A 25,329-nucleotide genomic window follows, 5' to 3' on the forward strand; every position below is an offset into this window, starting at 1 on the left:
TGCAGTGCATATACTAGCCAATTGTGAAGAATTTGGAGTGAGACTTGCGACCGCTGTGTTTAGCGCTTAGTGACGCACATATCCATCGCAAAGACCGAAGTGGGAAAATTTATTAGGGGTTGGATTTCAATTAGGCACAGTCTGCCATTTCCTTTTTATTTTACGTTTATTTTTTCATAACTCAGCGTCATCTCATCAGTGTGCTTTCATACTTGGCTAGAAAATAGCCAAAGGAGAATCCAAACGGCTTACTTACGCCTACAATAGCGTTATATATTTTTTATTTCTGGTTGATCTGCTGGTGGCTGTCCTTGCTGCAGTGCATATACTAGCCAATTGTGAGGAATTTGGAGTGAGACTTGCGACCGCTGTGTTTAGCGCTTAGTGACGCACATATCGATCGCAAAGACCGAAGTGGGATAATTTATTAGGGGTTGGATTTTTCATAACTCAGCGTCATCTCATCTGGCATAGCAGTGTGCTTTCATACTTGGCTAGAAAATAGCCATAGCAATAGGATAGCATTGTTTGGTTTTAAAAACTAAAAAACACAAAAAAAAACTAAAATACACAAAAAAACACAAAAAAACACAAAAAAAAGTTAAAAAAAAAAATTAAAGTTATATAACTTTCATTTTCAAAATGTTTAACCCGAGGGCTAGGGGTAGAGGACGAGGACGAGGGCGGGGACATGGGCGTCCATCTACTGCAGGGGTCAGAGGCCGTGGTCCTGGGTGGGGTGAGACACCACCTGCTGATGAGGGAGCAGGGGAACGCCGCAGAGCTACACTCCCTAGGTTCATCATGTCTCAAGTTACTGGGACTCGTGGTAGAGCACTGTTGAGGCCAGAACAGTGCGAACAGGTGATGTCGTGGATTGCCGACAATGCTTCGAGCAATTTGTCCACCAGTCAGTCTTCCACGCAGTCCACCCATGTCACCGAAATCGGCACTCCTCCAGCTCCTGCACCTCAGCCTCCTCCCCCCCAGTCTGCCCCCTCCCAGGAAAATTTGGCATTTGAACCGGCATACTCTGAGGAACTGTTTTCTGGACCCTTCCCACAGTCACAAACCACTTGTCCGGTTGCTGCTGAGCAATTTTCCGATGCCCAGGTTTTCCACCAGTCGCAGTCTGTGGGTGATGATGACCTTCTTGACGTAGTGGAAGAAGTGTGTAAAGAGGTGTCCGACGATGAGGAGACACGGTTGTCAGACAGTGGTGAAGTTGTTGTCAGGGCAGGAAGTCCGAGGGGGGAGCAGACTGAGGGATCGGAGGATGATGAGGTGACAGACCCAAGCTGGGTTGAGAGGCCGGGTGAACACAGTGCTTCTGAGACGGAGGAGAGTCCTATAGCAGAACAGGTTGGAAGAGGCAGTGGTGGGGCCAGACGGAGAGGCAGGGCCAGAGCAGGTGCATCAGCGCCAAATGTGTCACGTAGTGAAGCTCCCGTGGCGAGGGCTCCCGCGGCGAGGGCTAGATTTTCAGAAGTCTGGAAACACCGGATGACCGACGGACTGTGGTGTGCAACCTTTGCCAAACCAGGATCAGCAGGGGTTCCACCACTACTAGCTTAACTACCACCAGTATGCGCAGGCATATGAATGCTAAAGACCCGAATCAGTGGCACCAAGCCCGTTCACCTCCGGCCGTGCACACCACTGCTCCTTCCCCTGTGTCAGCTGATAGTCAGCCCCCTGCCCAGGACCCTGGCACAAAAGCCCCATCGTCGCCTCCACGATCCTCCACAGCATCCACCAGCGTTCAGCTCTCCATACCCCAGACGCTGGAGCGGAAAAGAAAATATAGTGCAACCCACCCGCACGCCCAAGCCCTTAATGTCCACATCTCCAGATTGCTTAGCCTGGAGATGCTGCCCTATAGGCTAGTAGAGACCGAGGCCTTTCGCAACCTCATGGCGGCGGCCGCCCCTCGGTATTCGGTCCCCAGCCGCCACTACTTTTCCCGATGTGCCGTCCCAGCCCTGCACCAGCACGTGTCATCCGTGCCCTGACAAACGCCGTTTCTGACAAGGTCCACCTGACCACGGACACGTGGACGAGTGCTGCCGGGCAGGGCCACTATATATCGCTGACGGCACATTGGGTTAACTTGGTGGAGGCTGGGACCGAGTCTGACCCTGGGGCTGGTCATATACTGCCGACGCCGAGGATTGCGGGGCCTACCTCGGTCCAGGTCTCAAAGGCCAACTATGCCTCCTCCTCCTCCCACCCCTCCTCCACCTCCTCCTCCGAACTACCATCCGTGGGCATGGCGCCATCAGTCGCTAGCTCTAGGCACAGCAGCAGTGCCGTCGCTAAGCGACAGCAGGCGGTGCTCAAACTGCTGAGCCTAGGCGATAAAAGGCACACCGCCCAAGAACTATTACAGGGCATCACGGCGCAGACTGATCTGTGGCTGGCACCGCTGATCCTGAAGCCAGGCATGGTTGTGTGTGACAACGGCCGTAACCTGGTGGCGGCTCTGCAACTCGGCAGACTGACACATGTGCCATGCCTGGCCCATGTGTTAAATCTGATAGTTCAGCGTTTCCTCAAGACATACCCCAATCTGTCAGATTTGCTCACAAAGGTGCGCCGCATCTGTGCGCATTTCAGGAAGTCCAGCACAGATGCTGCCACTCTCAGGGCAGCGCAGCGCCGCCTCCAACTGCCCGCTCACCGACTGTTGTGCGACGTGCCCACGAGGTGGAATTCAACATTAACCATGTTATCCAGAGTTTACCAGCAGCGCAGAGCGATTGTAGACTGCCAGATGTCAACTTCCACCAGAACTGGTAGTCAGGTCAGTCAGCTTCCTCAAGTCTACAATGAGGAGTGGACCTGGATGTCTGATATCTGTCAGGTGCTGAGTAACTTTGAGGAGTCAACACAGATGGTCAGTGGCGATGCCGCCATCATCAGCCTCACCATCCCGCTGCTTGGCCTGTTGAAAAACTCTCTGATCAGCATGAAGTCGGAAGCTTTGCGCTCGTCACAAGAAACGGGGGAAGAAGATTCCCTTGTTGATAGCCAAAGCACCCTCAGGTCTGTTTCTCAGCGCATATCGGAGGAGGTGGAGGAGGATGAGGAGGAAGAGGAGGAGAATGTTGGCGAGACACAAGAGGGGAGCATTGCTCAGACCTTCACTGTTCAGCGTGTATGGGCAGAAGAAGAGGAGTTGGAGGAGGAGGAAATGGACAGTCAGGCCAGTGAGGGGAGTGAATTCTTGCGCGTTGGGACTCTGGCGCATATGGCAGATTTCATGCTAGTCTGCCTATCCCGGGACCCTCGCGTTCAAAGAATTTATTCCAGCACCGATTACTGGGTATTCACTCTCCTGGACCCACGGTACAAGCAAAATCTTTCCACTCTCATCCCTGGAGAGGAAAGGAGTGTGAGAATGCATGAATACCAGCAGGCCCTGGTGCACAAGCTGAAACAGTATTTCCCTTCTGACAGCGCTAGCGGCAGAGTGCGTAGTTCTGCGGGACAAGTAGCGAGGGAGAGTAGGCGAGCAGGCAGCTTGTCCAGCACTGGCAAGGGTACGCTTTACAAGGCTTTTGCCAGCTTTATGTCACCCCAGCAAGACACTGTCACCTGTCCCCAGTCTCGGCAGAGTAGGGCTGATCTTTACAGAAAGATGGTGAGGGAGTACGTAGCTGACCATACCATCGTCCTAAATGATCACACAGCTCCCTACAACTACTGGGTTTCAAAGCTGGACATGTGGCACGAACTGGCGCTGTACGCCTTGGAGGTTCTTGCCTGCCCTGCCGCTAGCGTCTTGTCCGAGCAGGTTTTCAGTGCAGCTGGTGGCATCATCACCGATAAGCGTACACGCCTGTCGACTGACAGCGCTGACAGGCTGACGCTTATTAAGATGAATAAAGCCTGGATTTCTCATAATTTCCAATCTCCACCAGGTGAAGGAAGCTCAACCTGAATAATTTATGCACTCCTCCTCCTCCTCATTTTCCTCCTTCTCCTCCTCTTTGTACACTAAAGCAGAGGAAACTGGCTATTTTTTGACAGGGCCCACTGGCTCTAGCAATAGTACTTTATGCATTTAATTTTTCTGGAGGGCCACCTACCCGGTCCTCTGTTTTAAACAATTTTTGGGAGTGCCACATACAGGCACTCAATCTATTCAATTTTTCTGGAGGGCCACCTACCTGCTCCTCTGGTTTGAAAACTTTTTTGGACTGCCACATACAGGCACTCAATCTATTTCATTTTTCTGGAGGGCCACCTACCTGCTCCTCTGGTTTGAAAACTTTTTTGGACTGCCACATACAGGCACTCAATGTATTTCATTTTTCTGGAGGGCCACCTACCTGCTCCTCTGGTTTGAAAACTTTTTTGGACTGCCACATACAGGCACTATCCAAATTAAATTGTCTCCATAGCAGCCTCCACACGTTGTCTCCATTGCTACCTCCAAAAGTCGTCCATATAGCTGCCTCCATACATCGTCCCCTTATCAAACGAGGTGTGTCAGGCACAAATTTGGGTTGTTTTCATGGATTCCACATCAAAGTTATTAACTTTGTCGCCACCCTGCTGTGTTATCCACAAAATATACTGGCAAACTTTTACCATTTAGGGATATTATTTCAGCGCTTCTTGCGCATCTGTTTACATTCCCCTCATCCGCCATATCCCAAACTTATAAGAACGCTACTACACTTAACTTGGTGCAGGCTGGGACCGAGTCTGACCCTGGGGCTGGTCATATACTGCCGACGCCGAGGATTGCGGGGCCTACCTCGGTCCAGGTCTCAAAGGCCTACTATACCTCCTCCTCCTCCCACCCCTTCTCCACCTCCTCCTCCTCCGAATTACCATCCGTGGCCATGGCGCCATCAGTCGGTATCTCTAGGCACAGCAGCAGTGCCGTCGCTAAGCGACAGCAGGCGGTGCTCAAACTGCTGAGCCTAGGCGATAAAAGGCACACCGCCCAAGAGCTATTACAGGGCATTCCACATCAAACTTGTTAACTTTGTCGCCACCCTGCTGTGTAATCCCCAAAATATACTGGCAAACTTTTATCATTTACCGATATTATTTCAGCGCTTCTTGCGCATCTGTTTACATTCCCCTCACCCGCCATATCCCAAACTTATAAGAACGCTACTACACTTGATCTTATACAAAAGGTTCTTAGAAGTGCTGTTTGGGGAGTAGCCTAGAGACAGGGGCTTGGATTGGCGAAAGCTCGCCTGGCAGCGGAGCGCCAGCTCCATGCCAAGATCCAACTAACATAGTTTTAACTGCAGCACCTTTAATCTACTACTAGTTCACTGCCTCCATACATGGTCCCCTTATCAAACGAGCTGTGTCAGGCAGAATTTTGGGTTGTTTTCATGGCTTCCACATCAAACTTGTTAACTTTGTCGCCACAGCGTAACGGCATGACGTAGGCGCGTCACGCCGCACAGCCGCCCTCCGCTCCTCCCCCGTTCTCCCCGCTGGCTTGGCATGTGCACCGCAGGCTGGTAACCCCTGCGGCATTCCCCTAGACCGTTCCCTATCGGTCCGGGAGGGGAGGATTGGGGCTTAGCCGCACTGGAGCCGCGCCGTTTTCGCGGCGCCGCGGGGAACGTTGTCCCTCGAAGTTCGGCGCTTGTTGTTGGAGGAGTCTGCCCGCCCGGAGTTCGTCCCCAGTGCGGTGTCGACTGGATGCCTGCACGGTACGGGGTGTTGGACAACTCGCGGACAACTCGTGGGAGTTCCAAGGACGAGTGATGACCTGATGATCCGTGGATATTTCTGCCGGACGTGCGCTGACCCGGAGGAAGGCGTTCTGGGGTCGCTGCTGAGGCGGTGTGGCTGGAGTGCTGTCCTCGGTGTCGGCGTGACCGGTGGTGGAGGTGATAAGAACTTCTCGTCCTTGACCCCTGTACTTCAGGACTGAGGTGACGACGCTCCGGAGCTGGTCGACCGGATGGGTGAGACGTATCTGGCCCTAACCTTTTTCCCTCATGTATTAAGCTGACTGTCCCAGGCTTTAATTCTGATTTTTTTGGATTTTTTTCTGGATTTAACTGAACACCTGCCTATATCTGCTTGCCTGCTTCTTGTCTGCTATTCGTCTGCTATATGTGTGCCATCTGACTTGTTTAACCTAACTAACTCAATAGTGTCAGCGGCAAGTTTTACCTTTGTAAGCTCTTGCCAATTAAATAAAGTTCCCGTCAAGATCTAAAGATTTTAGGACAACAACAGCAACGTGGCTTCAGCGTTATATTAACTTTGCAGATAAATCCTCTAATAACTTAACATCTGTCTAGGGGAAATGGACTAAGTTTTTGGATATCCTTACCCGCTAATGTTTGCCTCTCTGATAGGCAGAATATTTTTGGCTTTTTTGTCTGGCTCAGTATATGCTTGGTTATATCGTACTTGTAATATTTGGGGTTGATGCAGACCGGTTTCAATTCAGGATAACTAAACCCCGCTCTTGTATCTGCCCTCTAATTGTCTGCTATTTGCTTTTATGTCTTATCAGCATGTATTTCCTAACTCTACTAATTTAATATTCTTGTATTTATGTTGTATATGCTGTCTCTTTCCCAGGTTGCTATATCCGGGTCATTGGTTATAGGGCTGCCAGTATAGTATCGTTGGTTTAGTGGGTATAAATTGTGTCCTCAGGTATGCCGCCTAAAAATGCCTCAAGGAAATCCCTGGGGGCAGCCTCCCCCAAGGAGAAAGAGAAAAGTGGGGGGAAAGGAGATAACACCACAAAATTGGATAAATTATGGAAGTCTCCGTCAGTTAAAACACGTACAGGCTTGACTTCGCAGAAAAATTCGGAAAATGACGGTCAAGACCCAAAAAATAAACTACTAGGCTCGAGATTTGCTATGTTAGAGGGGGAGGAACAGGACGGGGACGAGACAAATGTCGGGGGAGAAAATGCTATGCTAAGAGAAATTCTAGATTCAATAAAAACATGCAATTCAGCAATACTGGGTTTGACAGATCAGGTGGGAGCTCTGAGAGGAGATGTCTCCCTCTTGAGAGAGGAGCTGAATAGGGTAAGAGATAAACAAAAAACGGCAGAAGATAAAATTATCAATATTGAGAAGGAGGTGGGTACCCTTAAAAAAATCACCTCCCGGTTGGAGGTAGAGAATAAGGCCCTTAAAGGGAAAATTGCGGATATGGAGGATCGCTCAAGAAGAGCCAATCTAAGATTAATAGGGGTACCAGAAAAATCAGAGGGAGAGAACCCTGTAAGTTACATCAAAGAATGGTTTTTGAAAGAAATTGGGAAGGAACATCTCTCCCCGAATTTTGATATTGAGCGAGCTCACAGAATCCCGGCGGGTCCCTATATACCGGGCAATACCCCCCGTACTCTTATTTGTAAGACACTACTCTCGAGAGACCGAGACATGATATTGAGACGTGCCCGCGACTTAAAAGATCTGTCAATTCAAGGTACTAAAGTGGCAATATACCCAGACTTCTCTAAGGATACCCTCCAGAAGAGGAAAAGTTTTCTGGAGGTAAAAAAAAGGCTGAGAGACAAGGGAATTATTTATGCATTAATGTTTCCGGCTAAATTAAAAATTATTTTTCAAGGTCAGTCCCAGTTCTTCAGTACTCCTGAACAAGCCTCAGATTGGCTAGATCTTAAGGGACTATGAATGTAGATATTTAGGTCTGTATTCTTAGATATAAGTCAGCAATTGGGGGGACGGGGGTTGAGGGGGGGCGGGAAAGTGGCTGAAGTAGGAAGAGTTGTACTACGGTAGAACAGGTGGAGGGTTTTTGGGGGGTGGGATGAAACGATGCTGGGGATGTTGTCTGGTCGCAGGATGCTTTTTGCTTTTGTCTGCTCCTTTTTTTCCTCTTTCTCGCGTAGAGGTAACATATGGGTACTAGGTTTATAACGTGGAATATAAGAGGATTAAAGGATCGGTTGAAACGCTGCATTATTTTTGATTATATTATTAAACAATTACCAGCAATTGTCATACTATTGGAGACACATCTTGATAAAGAATCTTTGGCTTTTGTAGACAGGAGGTGGGCTAGTGGTGTCTATAATTCAGTCTTCTCATCATTCTCTAGAGGTGTCTCTATTCTGGTTCATAGATCAGTCGGCTTCCAGGTATTGGAGGCAAAGTGCGATCCAGATGGAAGATACGTATTCTTGTTGGGTATATTGGATGGCATTAAATGGGTTGTGGCAGGTGTTTATATACCTCCCCCCTTTAAATATGATGTTCTGATAAGTCTACTGAGATTTTTGGAGAAGGTGGGGGATTGCCCCGTTTTAGTTCTCGGTGACTTTAATGCTGTAATGTCGGATAAGAAGGATCGTATGGGGAAAAAAAACCCGGCTAGCATAGTAGGGGGAGATACCCCCTTCGCTAGGTTTTGCCAGGAAGTGGGTTGGAGAGATGCATGGAGATCCTTAAAGGGGGAACAACAGATATTTTCTTGTCACAATCGTTCGCATAATACCTTCTCCCGCATTGATCTAGCTTTGGCCAATGACCTTGCCATCGATCGGGTGGTGAAAATCCGGTATGATAATCGCTCTATCTCTGATCATTCCCCGCTGGTCTTTGAGTTATCCGGTTCTGGGAGATCTGTTCTCAGGTTCTGGAAACTCAATTCGCATTGGCTAGTTCTATTGACGGGTGAAGATAAAATTAAGGAAGAGTTATGTAGATTTATTGCGGCTAATAAAACCGCCGAGAACCTTGGGTTAATGTGGGATGCCCTGAAATCCTTTCTTAGAGGGATACTAAACTCAGAAATCATATACCTGCGTAAGCAATGGGTTAGACAGGAGAAGACATTAAAAAAGGAGGTGAAAGAAAAGGAAAGGGCCTTTCTTGAGAGTGGTTCGAAAGAGCGGCAAGATAGCTTTGATAGGGCACAAGAGGAATATAACAGATTAATGGCAGATAAGGCGATGCAGAAATTATTTTTCTTAGATCAGAAGGCACATTGCGAGAGCGGTGTACCTTCAAAGGGGCTTCTTCAGAAAATTAAAAAACAACAGGAGGATAACAGAATAACAGCCATTAAAAACAATTTTGGGGATATAACCACTAATCCTGAGGAGATTAGAGAAATCTTTGTAAAATTTTTCCAAGGTATCTACTCATCAGATCTGGAGGCGTCAATAGGGGACATAAGGCGATTTCTAGATAATATTCAATTTCCTTCTCTCTCATTGGATGGGGCAGATGTGTTATCACGCCCGATAACCAGAGCGGAGCTTGAGGAGTCCCTTTCATCCTCCAGACGTAATTCTGCCCCGGGATTAGACGGGCTTCCATTAGAAATCTATAGTAGATTCGGTGCCATTCTTTTACTACTTATGATAGAGGTCTGGGAATTTTCTCAAAGGAAGGGTAAGCTGCCTGATTCGTGGTATGAGGCAAGTATAGTTCTGATTCAAAAAAAAAATAAAGACCCACTGGAAGCGGAATCCTATCGACCGATCTCGCTGATAAATGCAGACGCCAAGCTAGTGGCCAAATTAATGTCAAACAGATTAAAGCAGTATGCCCCAACACTTATACATGAAGACCAATGCGGCTTTGTCGCCGCACGTCAGAGTAAAACTAATATAAGACGCCTGTTTGCAGGTCTACAGTTGGGTCAGGGGGGGTCCCGCTCCATTCTGTCATTGGATGCCTCTAAGGCCTTTGATAGGGTGGAGTGGGACTTCCTATGGGAAGTGTTGTACAGATTTGGGCTTGGGGGCAAGTTTGTGGAGTGGGTTAGACTTTTTTATAGGGCTCCGAGGGTATGTATTAGAGTCAATGGTGATTTCTCCCCTTTTTTCTCACTGTCTAGGGGGACTAGGCAGGGATGCCCCCTGTCCCCGTTATTATTTGCGTTTTTTATAGAACCTCTGGCGATAAAACTTAGGGCTGACAGAGAGATAGAGGGGGGAGGACCTGCTGGACCCGAGGATAAGATTATGTTATACGCTGATGATGTCCTCTTATCTCTTAAGGACTCCGAAATATCGGTTCCAAAAGCCCTGAAGGTAATTCAGGAATTTGGTAGATTCTCCGGTTTCCAGATCAATACCCACAAATCGATTTTGGTCCCGCTGGATGGGGCTCCACATCCCAATTATTTGCAGTTTGATCTGAAGGTATCGTCCTCATGCGATTATCTGGGGCTAAGGATTACGTCTAAGGTGGATGACTATATTACTTTGAATCTTGCCCCCTTATTGACAAAACTTAAAAATAAGGTGAATACATGGAATACGTTGCCATTAAATCGTGCAGAGAGAGTTATACTTATAAAGAGTGTACTGTTACCTCAAATTTTATATGTACTAACTAATTCTCCTTGCTGGATAGGTAAGAGCTGGTTTGGATTTATTCGTGCGATTATAAACAAATTACTTTGGGGGAGAAAAAGGGTCCGCATCAAACAAGAAACTTTAATGGTGGATAGGGAGAGGGGCGGACTATCGCTCCCCTCCTTCTACCATTATTTCTTGGCGGCACAGATACAGTTTATTTTGGAAAACAGACAGTCATCTATATTTTATGCGGTCAGTTCGTGGTTGGGGAGAAGATTTGAGTCAATGCCTGCATTATTGGAGTCTGGTCAATTGAAGAGCCTCAATGGTAAAAAGTTCCCTCTGGCGAGGTTACTGGAGTATACATGGAGAGACCTCAGGAGGTTATTTGACATTAAGGGAGGCTTTAAATTTACCCCTTTATGGGGCAATTTTAACTTTGCAGAACTTTGTAAAATGGAAGATATCGAGTTTTGGGAAAAAAAGGGGATTAAGTCTCTGGAGCAGTTGGGGGAAGATGGTACACTCCCTTCCTTCCAGTTTTGGTGTGATAGAGGCATCCTGGAGGAAAGGGATTTTTTTAGATATTATCAAATTGCACATGCATTTAGTAAAGAAGCACATCACGATAGGTTTACGTTACACGTAGGGGGTAATTTCATAGAACTATTAGGGTTAGACGCGTCACGACTTAATCTATCTAAAATTTATCACTTGCTAAGGGCTAGGATTGACCAGAACTTTAGTCATATAAGTCAAGCGAAATGGATAAATCAGGTTGGATTTATCTCAGCGGCACAATGGTGTGATATTTATAAGAATGTGGTCAGATCAACGATTAACTTAAATCACAGATGTACACAACTTAATATACTATATAGAATTTATTTTTCACCATATTTAATGTATAAAGCGGGCTTAAGTGAAAACTCTAACTGCAGGAGATGTAAGTACCCTCAAGCCGATATCTTACATGTGCTTTGGCTTTGCCCGAAGATCAACTCTTATTGGGAGGAGATCTTCATGAAATTGGAGGACCAGCTTCAATGCTCCTTCCCGCGAGTGGCCACGTTTGGGGTGCTGGGTCTGCTCCCAATCCCCTTAGATGATAGATCAAAATCTGATTTGGCTCTAAAGACTATCTTCCTTGCAAGACTAATATTAGTCAAACATTGGTTAGATGAAAAACCCCCAACAGTGAATGAATGGAGTAATCTAGTGAAACGTATAAAATCGTACGAATGTGCATATGAAAAACGTTACAGGAGGGGCAGCAGACTTAAGGATATATGGAATCAGTGGAGACTATAGACCCTCTATGTAGGGTACTCCACTGAGCATTTCGGCGGCCAGCCAATATCTCCAGCATCGGTATAGGGAGGGGAGGGTGGGGGGTCGGGTGAGGGAATATGTATATTAATATGATGATACCTGTATTGTCACATGTTGATGGCTCTCAATGTTAGGGAGCCCGATGTATGAAGTTATATATAAAGATGTTATGTAATGTGGCAATGTATTATGGATATTTGATGAAAATAAAAAAAAAAAAAAAAAAAAAACTTTGTCGCCACCCTGCTGTGTAATCCCCAAAATATACTGGCAAACTTTTATCATTTACCGATATTATTTCAGCGCTTCTTGCGCATCTGTTTACATTCCCCTCACCCGCCATATCCCAAACTTATAAGAACGCTACTACACTTGCTCTTATACAAAAGGTTCTTAGAAGTGCTGTTTGGGGAGTAGCCTAGAGACAGGGGCTTGGATTGGCGAAAGCTGGCCTGGCAGCGGAGCGCCAGCTCCATGCCAAGATCCAACTAACATAGTTTTAACTGCAGCACCTTTAATCTACTACTAGTTCACTGCCTCCATACATGGTCCCCTTATCAAACGAGCTGTGTCAGGCAGAATTTTGGGATGTTTTCATGGCTTCCATGTTAACTTTGTCGCCACCCTGCTGTGTAATCCACAAAATATACTGGCAAACTTTTATCATGTACCGATATTATTTGAGCGCTTCTTGCTCACCTCCTTTGGTTCCTCTCTGCCACCCATTGGTTTGAAGCCTGAGTCCATTTAGGGTATGTCGCCATGACACTCTCTAGCCTGCTGCCGCTGCCTCTGCATGCCGTCCCCTATAGTGTCAGGGTCAATTATTGGATGTTTTAGATGCTATCTAGCTTCATTCTGTCACTCTGTCATGGCCATGCTGTTGCCCATAATTTTGGCATAATGGTGCGATTAAGCAGCCTCAGAGGCATCCATGCATGCTGCCCCTGCTGTTTCCTGTCCATTTCCGTGGTGTTTCCATCCTTTTCTGAGGTTCCCAGGTGTTTGGCCAAGCTTCCCTGTGCAGAGCCTTGGTCCCCTTGAAAAATGCTCGAGTCTCCCATTGACTTCAATGGGCCTCGTTATTCGAGACGAGCACTCGAGCATCGGGAAAAGTTCGTCTCGAATAACGAGTACCCGAGCATTTTAGTGCTCGCTCATCTCTAGTCCTGAAACCGCAGATTGAAAGCAAGCTTCCCCAAGAAGCTGAGCATAATACCATATGTAGGAAGTAAATTACAGAGTTGTAGGGGCAATAATATTTATACAGCCCAGAGCCCATGACAAACTTAATCTGCCCCTAGAAGGAACTGCATAAAAATTACTTTGAGGATCCTAATGGACATTCTTCTCCTTTCAGAAGTAAAACATGTATTGTACATATAATGATGTTGTGACTGTGTGCCTGACATCCATGTGTGTGATGAATGTGTACATGTGGAATATGAGAGCATCCATGCATGATGAATGTGTCCATGCAATGTCCATCCATGTGGTGTATGATGGTATTGTATACTCCTGCACACAGTGCCCCTAAATGCGAGGAGATCCCATGATGTCACTAATGAGCTCGGAGGAGATAGATAGATATGCAGGTAGGATATGATGTGCATCCTCTGTGTGTACAGATCACTGGTAACAGTTATCCAATGAGATGTTAACACCAGATCACTCTTATTTGTGATATGTATGTAGGAACAGCAGGGAACACATATATTATGTGTTCCCTACTAACTGGAGCCCTGCTAAAAATTAAGTCAAAGAAATAAATAAAAAGTTTAAAAAATTATAAAAATGCAATATAGCAGACTGATAAATGGGGCCCACTAAATCCTTAAAGAAAATCAGTTTTGTTTATTTGTTTTTATGCATTGTAAACCAAACATACCTTGAGAATGCTGTATCTACAGTGACCTACACTTGGTTAATCCCTGAACCGAGTAGTTCTGCTCAAAATAAAAAGTATAAAATTCAGGACCTTGGGAAAGCTTGGTTCCTACATAAACACATTGCATATGGAGCCTTCTGAACTATCCAGACAGGACTTAACAACCTGAGTTGGATTACTTATAGACAGCAGCTGGGGGATGGTGCAAAAATTGATTACTTCTGCCTGTCAGGGAAAACACAGTGATGAGTATTCTTGGCTTATGCTGGGCAGGACAAGGCTAAAACAGTGAATAATTAGAGTGAGGAGAAGCACTGAGCCAGTCAAAGGAGCAAGAAAGCCTCATTATCATCATTTTATGAAATTTTTTTTTAGCAAAACGCCTTGGTTCAGGGATTAAATAAGATTGTTTCTGCATCAGTGTAGCTACAGTATTGTCAATTTATGTTTGGTTGAGAATGCATAGAATCAAATGGTAGATTTCCTTTAAAAATTATACATATTTGTATACTCCCATGTATACACACACGCATCATATAAACAGACATATAGCAAATACACATCACATATGCACACACATATAGAGCACATAAACATTGCTTACTTACTTACAATACCAAATACAGCATATATACACACATACAAATACAGTATATACACACCACACACATGCAACATATTCACACCCAATACACAGACAATACCCCAGATTCTGCGGACCCCAGCAGCTGCTATGGCTGTTACCCCTGTAGTTACACCCCTGATATATATATATATATATATATATATATATATATATATATATATATATATATAGCCTGCAATGGCCTGATATATCACTATGATGCATGGAATTCTGTCCTCTGTGCTGGGGTCGGTACATGAAACATGACACTGCATGGTCTGTGATTCATGGACCAACCACGGTCATTTGAAGCTGCCTTAAGTATGGAAGGATACCTTCTGTCATGTTTCTGTTATTATAACATTAAATATTGTGCAGGCCGCTGCAATATTGGAATTGTTATAGAAGGCTACATGCACACGACCATGTGTTTACCCCAGGGCAAAACCTGGACAAAGCATATAGCTGGGTGGAGAAGGGAGGGGTGAATGCTCCTCACCGCTCCCCTCTCCATGAAAAGCTGAGCTGCGCCGCCCAGCTCTGTCACAGTGTGGAGAAACACTATGTGCTTAGTGTAGTGTGATAGACCTCTATGGGGGCCTTGATCTAGCCGCAATTTGTCAGATCACAGACCCAATACGGTCGTGTGCATGTGACCTAAGAGGGTGGGGGTTGTTGAATAGACAATGCATAGACAACAGCAGTGCACCAATTCCAGCTACAATCCTGCAAAAAATAGATTTTAAACAGTGCTGCTGCTGCTACTAAGAACACACATAAATGTATGATTTCATTTATATTCTGAACACCTATCCTGTGTAAATGCAGGAGAGATTGGTATAAGATAGATTGTAGATTAGATAAACAGCATATAAGTCTTTCTAAAGAATTTTATGATAAAAATAGCCTAATTTATAAAAACACTTATGATAAAACAGTATTTATTGCCTCTAGAAGCCAATCCTAGATTAGCTTAGATTTTATACACTCAATTGAAAAAATAGCTGGGCTGTGATTGGTTGCTATTGCCAACAGTTTGTCTTTAAGACAATTTTATAAATGAGGCCCATGTGAAATATATTTTATAAGAGAAATTTTATTGAGTTTATATAAATGCTTATTTTCTTTTTCAAGTATATGGTAAAAAGGATGGGAAGGGAAAGGAAATCGGAGTGTATAAATTACAGAGAGGGTACCTTGTCCAGCACTACTTATGCAGGGCCTGGGGGCCCACCTAACTTAGGGACCCACCGGTGGATCCACCTGTTCACCTGTGGGCCAGTCCAAGCCTGATTTGAATACATCAGGTGGAAGGATGTGCATGCGGCATTGAGTCCCCTCCCCCAATTACACTAGTGTGACACAGAATAGAGGTTGAACAAGCAACAAGAAAGCAAATAAAATGCAGTTTTACTCAAGTTAACCATTTATTTATTTTAGTTTTCTGAATTTTTAATAATTTTGAGAGATGTCTTAAATTAAGTTGGTTGGTGGCATGACGCCTATAAAAATTGGTCTAATCCACATACCTGTCTTCCTAGGTTTCCTTTCTGTCCTTTAGGTCCTTGAATATTACTGTTAATTCCAGGGACACCCTTAAAAAGTATATAACAAGACACACAAAGTTAAAACCACAAATGCGTTATTTTTTTTTACAGTTTTTCAGTTACCTGGGAATATGGACACGGACCAATGTGTGCCATCAGATGATTGGCTACTTTATTGTAATTTATCACAAAGTGATATCATCTACTTGTATGTATGGCCATCCAGTGGTGGTACTGTGTTTAGCAACTTTTCCATATTTCGTTAACATCTAGGGATGCATTTTATTGGTTCATAGGAAAATTTGTAAGAGTCATTCACCAAACTGGATTTCAAATCAGTAAATATGTTTGTCTTCACAGCAGCTTGGTAGCAGTTAATGTCAAAGAATGAGAAGAAAGTTTTCTTTCTTACAATTTGTTGCTGGGCTCCATCAATTTTGTTTAAAAAGAGATTTAAGATGATCAGATTGGCATTTAAATAAATACCGGTAAATGAATTAACTGGAAAGAGCTAAGGCAGGAAGGGGGGAGCTCTGCTCGTAGTGCCAGCAATAGAGCAGCTACTATCGATTTATATGGATAGGCTGAAAGCAGTAAGGTAGCCTTGAAAAATATGAACATGAAGTCATTTGAAGTTGCTCACTGAATGCCAGGCTACTTTAGATAAAGTTTTTATTTTATAAATTAAGGTTATAATAATAATATTAATAGTATTAAAACATAATAATACCACTATTATCATAATATATAATATGCTGTGAGTCCACATGGTTAAAAATGTAGAAATTGTATGTCTAAAATTAACCACATATTTTTGCATTACTTACAGGATCACCTCTAAGGCCAGGTTCACCACGTTCACCTGGTTCTCCCCGGGGACCTCTCCTTCCCTAGTATTGGCGCAAAGAAAGCACAAACAATTAGAAATTTGCAAACACACTAACATATATACAGTGACACGAAAAGTCAACTCCTTGTCTACACACAAACTTGAAAGATTTTAATATTTAATTATTTAATACAGCCAATGTACTATACATTGTCAGTGATGTTTTTGAAATGTTTACTGTATCACACACTTGACAAGTATCCCCACATACTGACATGTTTTGCTATGTGGTCACATTTGTAACATAGATGTAATAAAATTTGGATGTTTTTAAAATTTTCCTGCTGGTTCAGAAACACATTATTCATGTTTTCTGGGTGATTTGCATAAGTATGACATCCCTGACCTCTCTGGACTACAGTATGTAGGGCTGTCTGCAGTCTGGTGCTTGGAGGTGATCATAACCTTAGGATTGTTCCCAGTAGATGACACTTAGTCAATGCATAACTGTATCTAAAGATAAAATCAAAAAATGACACGAGTGACACATTTTTCAGTCTCACTGTCTAATAAGGTGCTCTCTATGAGCAATAGTAAACCACAAAAACGCATTGTCACAGGGGCACATTATATTCCATCAGGAGGGGGGCACTACAGCAAAAAAAAAAAAAACTTTATGCGATGTTCCACCCTAGATTACAGCTTTCTACTTACCCCTGGCCCTTGACTCCCAGCTTCTCCTGGCAAACCAGGTTCTCCATGGTTTCCCTAAATAGGATTTATAAAGTAGTGCTGAGTTAACAATAACTAAAAAAAACAAGTAAAAACAAATTGTAAACATATTTTACACTACTGCATTACATAGTTGTGGCTTAAATTAATAATAATAATAATAATAATAATAATAATAATATGATTAATGCAAAATGCCTATCAAATGCTTGTGCCTAAATGTCTGCCCCAGTGAGAGCCTATATGCATAAAATCTAAAGTTCAAAAAGTACATGACATGTATGTTTTTTATGCATTAAAATGTCTGTGTTCTCCTATCTTTATATAATCATGATAACCTATAATGACCAAACATCTCCAGATTGTAGAAGTAAGTAACCAGTCAACAGAAGGTCTAATACAAAGTGGACGTTCACTTCTTTAGGATAGAACACAAGAATAATACATATTTCTCTTATTGGTAAGACCAATGGTAACAAGAATGCAATTCTTGTATCACATCATTGGGATTGCTGGAAGGCTGTACAAAATGGACAATAAAATGAGTACAGGCGGTCCCCTACTTAAGAACACCCAACTTACATACGACCCCTAGTTACAAACGGACCTCTGGATATTGGTAATTTATTGTACTTTATTCCTAGGCTACAATGATCAGCTGTAAAAGTTATCAAATGTGTCTGTAATGAAGCTTTAGTGTTAATATTGATTCTTATGACAAACCAACATTTTTAAAATCCAATTGTCACAGAGACCAAAAAAGTTCTGGCTGGGATTACAATGATAAAATATACAGTTTCGACTAACATACAAATTCAACTTAAGAACAAACCTACAGACCCTATCTTGTAAGTAACCCGGGGACTGCCTGTATAACTACCACTGTAGTAGCTATAGCTGACCATACACGATCGCTACGTGAGGAATGATGAGCTGTAATGATAGGTTGCCCCTGTACCTGCTATAGTTTACATAATGGGCACCGCCTGGCAATCACTGGAAACCCCCATGCACTGCCAGCACACACTGAGGCCACAGCCATGTAATTATGTACATTATAATCCACAAAATGAGGTGTTTAAGCTAACTTCACAGAAAACCAGTGATCCAGCGCATGTGGTTAAGAATCTATTTATCTATATATCTTCTATCTACCTACCTCCTATCTATTATCTATCTATCTATCAATCATGCTTCTATCTATCTTCTATCATCTATCTAAATATAATCTACTTTATATTTCTGCATCTATCATATCTATCTTCTATTATCTATCTATAAATCTATATCATTTTTCATATTTATCTATCATCAATCTTCCTATTTATCATCTCTCTATCTTTTATAATAATTCTTGTACAGTCCCATATGACAGATTTCCTTACCATACTACTCATTGTAACCTACAAAGTGTTATTATTGTGCAGGGCTAAAGGGGCATCTTACTGAGTATGACTGTTTATAAAATAGTTTTATTTTAGAGCCCCACTTTTGGTTTTGTGCAGAGCCCCACTATGTCTAAAACAAGCCCTGTCTCATAGGTAGTACAAGAGACCCCGTGGGTTTATGCCTCATAGACTCCACTATAAAGGATATGCTGCACAGTGAGTAGAGTACTGGAAATCTGTTTTGAAGGGTCTGACATCAACAGAACAATATTCAAAGGATGACCCTGCTGGATTTACACGTATATGTTGTATCAATAACCTAGGTACCGTATATACTCGAGTATAAGCCGACCCGAGTATAAGCCGAGGCCCCTAATTTTACCACAAAATACTGGGAAAAACTATTGACTTGAGTATAAGCCGAGGGTGGGAAATGCATTGGTCACACTCTCCCCAGTATATAGCCAGCCAGGCTCTGCCCCAGGGTATATAGCCAGCCAGCCCCTGCCCCAGTGTATATAGCCTGCCAGACGCTTCCCCAGTGTATATAGCCTGCCAGACCCTGCCCCAGTGTATATAGCCTGCCGCCGCTGCCAGACAGATTGCACAGAAGATATACAGGGGTCACCGGAAAGGTGAGTTTAGATATATTTATTTTTTTGACTCGAGTATAAGCCGAGTTTGGGATTTTCAGCACATTTTTTGTGCTGAAAAACTAGGCTTATACTCGAGTATATAAGGTACCCGGAAATATTATTTAATACAAATAGTTGAAAATGTGCATGATTTATCGATATTATTAAACACTTTATTTTACCTGCTCGCCCGGCACACCATCAATAGCGTTATCACCATCATCTCCCTACAAAGAAATATTATAATGAGACATCCAACTTAAAAATGAAAATAATAAGATTACTTTAGTTTTTTACAATTTTATTAATGAAGTCATTGCCTGTGTCCTATAATAATTAGTTTTCATTAAAAAATATGGAGAAGCAAAATTCTTCATCAAATGTGTATTTTAGAATTGTGATAGATACTGTAGATATCTTACCAATATCATCAAAATAAACATCTGTGGATGATTTCATTTCAAAACTGTAAAAAAAAATTTAAATGTAGTTAAAACTTACCCGATCTCCGCGAAAGCCTCTTCCACCCTGAAAAAATGAATAATTGTTAAAAATACTACAAAAACTATTGGATCCTTTACAATAAGTTACAACACACCACATACCACGCAGCAGCATTTATTGATTCTAAATACATTGGGAGACATGTATCCTAGGTTTTTTGTATAATTGAGACATTTTTACGCATTATGTCTTCATCTTTCAGTTTTGGCTTCTTTTTTAAACTTTTTGTTGCAAATGTGGCAAATCCACATGGACACAAGCCATGTGGGGGGGGGGGGCGGTTATATACAGGTGTTGACACTACTATAACACACGGTGCGTTTTGGTTGTGTTTTCATTTAGTTTTGAAACATATTCTGTTTTGTACATAAATGCTAATGTAAACAGTAATGTAATAAGGCATCTCTTCTCAGCTGTTGCAATGCATTTCAAAACACAATGAAAACGCAACCAAAACGCAACGTGTGATTGCGCCCTTAGCACTCTAGTTACACCCCAGGGAGATGCAACAGCACGGCAGCAGTTTTATTGCATTTTGGCCGCAAATGAAGTAACAGTTTCCTGTGCATCACTAAATATGAGACTTTTCATCTCCCTCAGCCGACTGTTCCATCACTGCTGCAGCTTGCAGTCATGACCTTCTATCGTGGCCTCGAGCTGCAGAAGTGAAAGGTCCACAGTGCAATGAGCTCAGTGAGAATGTCCTTCATATGTCTTTCATAACCACGAATGGGAGACATGTAAAATATAAAACATACACATTAATATTTTCCAACAAATTAGGAAAAGATCCAACAGGAGAGACAGTCATGAAACCTGTCAACCCCTTAATAACTGACAAATTACTGTATATATGGGGGAGATTTATCCAAAGTTTCTGAGGAAAAACTGTTCTAGTTGCCCATTGAAACCACTCAGAGCTCAGCTTTCATTTTCTTAAGAGCTGTGGGAAAATGAAAGCTGAGCTCTTATTGGTTGCCATGGGTAACTAGAACCTGTCTGTTGATAGGATGTTCTAGGATGTATGTTCATGTAGACCTACCTTTGCTCCTCTAGGACCTTGACAGCCAGTTTCTCCACGAGTCCCATTGGAACCGCGTGGCCCTCTTTCACCCTGAAAATAAAAGCAAATCATAAATTTCACTTTATACTGTTACGTTTTACTTTCATCATTCCATATATCATGCCACTGTAATAATCACATACTCAGCATACTTTAGGTGGGTTTATTTAAAATAATAAAATATCTAAAATTAAGTTAAGAAATATTGTATTTAGTTGTGTATAACACATCTATGCCGCTCTGCTACGAGGGAAGAGAAGAAGGAAGAGGAGCCGCGGAGACCACCCCACAAGCAGAGAATTTCATTAATGGGGGACTGCAGGGTATTTCATTAGGGGAACTGCAGAGCATTACATTATTTGGGGGACTGCAGGACATTTCATTATTTGGGGGACTGCAAAGCATTTCAAAAGGGGGGCTGTGGGCAGGCCCGGCGTCAGCACCCGGCTGACCCGGGCAAGTGTCGGGGCCCCAGAGCTCCCCAGGGGCGATCATTGACAAAAAATTTTATGACATCAGCAATGCCGGCGACGGCATCCTTGCTGCCGCATGCCGCAATCCTACTGTAGATCTTTTATTTTATATAAAAGTAAAAAACATAACACAAACCAAACATAATATACAATATATACAAAATATATACAATATCTTACCTGCTGGTCCAGCCACATTCACACCTAGCAAAAACAATAACTTACAGTACACCAAATACCACAACCCCCACCCAACCGATTATTACATCCTAAACCAAACCAATAAACAAATGCAAGCCACACCCACAAATAAACATAAATTACCATAAATATACATAAACCCACCCCACACCCTACTGTATCCGACTGCCGTGCTTGACGGTGGGCGGCACCAGCGCGGATCATTGCAGGAGTCTCCTGCCCGGAGACATCAGCTCAGCGGCTGATGCAGAGCATTTCATTAATGGAGGTCTGCAGGACGTTTTATTAATAGGGAAGCTGAAGGATATTTCAATTATAGGGAGGCTGCAGGGCATTTCATTATTTGGGGGGCTACAGAGCATTTTATTCATAGGCAGGCTCCAGGGCTTTTCATTATTTAGGGGCTACATCAGGTATTATATTATGTGGGGGGCTGCTGCAGGACATTTCATTACGAGGTGGGTTGCTGGGCATTACATTACTCAGGGAGGCTGGGACTAATGCATTTTCCACCCGAGGCGTATACCCGAGTCAATACGTTTTACCAGTTATTTATTGTAAAATTAGGGACTTAGGCTTCAGGGCTGCCATCATGGGGGGCCTAGGAGGATTATTTTCAGGGGCCTCCTCATTTTACAACCAAAAGGGGGGGCGTGCTGCGCTGCGGGAGCTGTCGGTGGACTGAGGGGGGACGGGATCTGTCTGTGGATTGGGGGGTGGGAGCTGGCTGTGGACTGGGGGGAGATGTCTGTTGGCTTGGAGAGGTGGGAGCTGTCTGTGGACTGGCTGTTGAGTGGGGGGGCCGGAGCTGTCTGTGGACTGGGGGGGGGGACTTAGATGTCTTTGGACTGTGGCGGAGTCTGTGGACTGGAGGGGTGGAGGCTGTCTGTGGACTGGGGGGATGGGGGATTTCTGTGGACTAGGGGGAGCGGGAGCTGTCTGTGGATGGCCTGGCGGGAGTTGTCTGTGAACTGAGGGGGGCAGGAGCTGTCTGTGAACTAGGGGGTGGGATCTGGCTGTGGACTGGGGGGGGCAGGAACTGGGAAGATATATATACTGAGTGGGCACTTGCAGAGGCTAGCTATATACTGAGTTGGCATGTGCTGGGGCTATCTATATACTCAGTGGGCATGTGCAGGGGCCATCTATATACTGAGTAGGACACCTGCAGTAGAGTAGGATCCTGTGAAAAGAGTCTAGCTTGTCATGGCTTAAAAACGTTTTGGTCAAAAAAAGAAATTGTGTATACAATGTTATCTATCAATGTGGGAATGGACGCCGGTGGAGAGGGGACCCACACTCTGCACATTATACTTGTATTGGGATATCATATTGTGCAATCTCCATGTGAATACAGAAAAGTCACATTGCACAGATTGGAGGCCAGTATGAAAATAAAACTATCACAACTTTCTACAAAATGTGGTTTATAGAGATTTTACTACACTAAACTTTATCAGTCGTACAAAGATTAAATAGGAAGTGTTATACATGATACACTTCCATCTTATTGAGCCCAAATTCTTAGTTAAATGAGGGTCACATATTCAGCTTCAGTTTTATTAATGTCTGTTTCAGCTAGAATGTATGAATAGGACAACTGAATATAATTTTTGATATTATTGGTGTAGTTTCTTTCCAAAGTGTGCTGTAATGAGAACACATCCCAGTGTCCATGATTTCATAGTTCTGAATAATGTCAAACCTAATTTAGATGCTTTGTTTTCTAAATTTCTAACAGATGCTTACAATGTGCTCAGGGAGCTTGGATGTTAATGTCTGCGTGTTTCATAGCTGACATTTTATATGTGTTGACGGGGAAATTTTCTTATTGTTGCAATACATTAATATTAGATAAAAAGGGCTCTACTTACCATACCCCCTTCTTCACCAGGATGCCCTTGTGAGCCCTTTAGACCAGGCCTTCCCTAGAAAAAAAGGAAAATAATTGGTATATGAAAATAGCTTCAAATACTAAGAATAAATCACATTTGTATACAGACTGTACAGTGCATACACATTATATAAACAAATATAGTATAGTATGTAGTATAAACATACCATATAAACACACATACTGTATGTACATATAGCATATACCGTATTTTTCGGATTATAAGGCGCACCTTCAATAAATGCCTTCTAAAACGTCTAGGATTATAAGGCGCACCTAATTATAAAGATTTATGACCAGTAGGTGGCAGACCTGTGCACAGTTCAAGGCAGCTGTTGTCTGTAAGTGCGGTGCATATATAAGGCGCACTGGACTATAAGGCGCACCTTATAATCAAAGGATTTTTTGTGCGCCTTATAGTCCAAAAAATACGGTATTGTCTTTAAATACCGCTCTGCTACGGTACTCACTGACCTTATTTCCTTGAAACTACAGCCTGTGTCGCCAGCCCAACCCAATTTTTTTCTGTAAATTTGTATACTATGTCATGGCCTTGATTTTATGTACCAGCGGGTAAATTGTCATTTGTTAAATAAATAAATAAAGTGGTTTGAGCTTATGGCTGAATCTATTATTGATTTCTGAAGTTTTAATAAAGTGTGTTTCATATTGAAAAGTAGTGAGATGTGAGCTTGACAGCATGGAGGAAACTTTCCTGTCACATGACCCATCTGAAGCCATTTTATGTACAGGAATGATGGCTGATGAGGTAAAGAGGCTTCACTTTACCAATGAAGAAAGTGGTGAAGAACAATTTTAATAGATGTATAATGGTAAATTACCTAATATCCTGCCCCCACACACTTACACACACATTACAAAAAACATAAGGTAAAGTGGCCTACTCCTTCAATTTGCCACATTGAACTAGACCTTATGACAGTGATGGGCAACCTTCTGAGCTTGGTGTGTCAAAATTCGCCAAAAAAACGAGCTTAACTCGGGTGGTGTGTCACCTTGACAAAAAAAACAGAATTTTGTGATATTTATAGTTTAAATAACAAATATGTATCATTATTTAACTTCTAGGGTACTTTAATCCTAGGTTGTGTGATTGATCCTATCATGTACTGCCATACTATAGTATGGCAGTATATGGGGATTTTCCACATCATCTATTTATTACAATGTGCTGGACAATCTCTCAGCCTCCCGGCTACTGCACCTCCAGCGGCCGCGTGTCACTGAAAATGGCTATGCGTGTCAGCACTGACACGCGTGTCATAGGTTGGCCATCACTGCCTTATGATATGGTGCAAAGTATAACTCATCAGTCTTATACTACTACAGGTTTGCTGCATCACAATCATAAATTGTTCACAACTACTGTCTAGTTATACTCTGAACTGGTCTTCTGTGGGAAACATTGATAAATCTCCCCCAAGGTGTAAAACATTAGGATAATATAAAAATACTAATACTCTTTAACCCCTTAACGACTTGGCCTTTTTTAGTTTTCAAAAATCTATAACTTTTTTATTTTTCCACATAAATAGCTGTGTTATGGCTTATTTTCTGCGTAACAAATTGCACTTCATAGTGACGGTATTTAATATTCCATGGCGCGTACTGGGAAGCGGGAAAAAAATTCCAAATGCAGTGAAAATGGTGAAAAAAACATTTGCGGCGTTTTCTTTTGGGTTTTGGATTTTACAGCTTTTTTGCTAGCACCGATCACGGGTGTTACCAGTAAGCCTTTGCTAGAACTAGAACTAGAACTAGGGGCAGGAGGGGAGGGGATAACTAGAATTTAGAGGGACGTGTCTAGGGTAACTGAAATTGTGTACACCAGGACTGATAGAGACAGGTTGGACTTTTTGTTAAAAGTGAATTAGAGAATGTGTTATTTTATTATCCTGGGTAC

General features: G+C 43.1%; 1 protein-coding gene and 1 long non-coding RNA gene across 2 annotated transcripts in view; one reads left to right on the forward strand and one right to left on the reverse strand.

The window, feature by feature from the left end:
• LOC140133384 (uncharacterized) overlaps window positions 1-16,818 on the forward strand; it is a 32,919-nt gene extending 16,101 nt beyond the window's left edge. The window contains exon 4 of the long non-coding RNA XR_011855883.1: window positions 16,516-16,818. This is a non-coding gene — a long non-coding RNA (uncharacterized lncRNA). The remainder of the gene's footprint in view (window positions 1-16,515) is intronic.
• LOC140133383 (collagen alpha-4(VI) chain-like) overlaps window positions 1-25,329 on the reverse strand; it is a 169,007-nt gene that overhangs the window by 60,523 nt on the left and 83,155 nt on the right. The window contains exons 17-23 of the mRNA XM_072153496.1: window positions 23,386-23,439; window positions 20,817-20,888; window positions 19,772-19,798; window positions 19,453-19,497; window positions 17,230-17,283; window positions 16,514-16,576; window positions 15,669-15,734 (exon numbers count right to left, since the gene is read on the reverse strand). Coding sequence (XP_072009597.1) covers window positions 15,669-15,734; window positions 16,514-16,576; window positions 17,230-17,283; window positions 19,453-19,497; window positions 19,772-19,798; window positions 20,817-20,888; window positions 23,386-23,439 — 381 coding nt within the window. The remainder of the gene's footprint in view (window positions 1-15,668; window positions 15,735-16,513; window positions 16,577-17,229; window positions 17,284-19,452; window positions 19,498-19,771; window positions 19,799-20,816; window positions 20,889-23,385; window positions 23,440-25,329) is intronic.

Source organism: Engystomops pustulosus, chromosome 5 (genome assembly GCF_040894005.1).
Source record: "Engystomops pustulosus chromosome 5, aEngPut4.maternal, whole genome shotgun sequence".
Taxonomy (NCBI): Eukaryota; Metazoa; Chordata; class Amphibia; order Anura; family Leptodactylidae; genus Engystomops; species Engystomops pustulosus.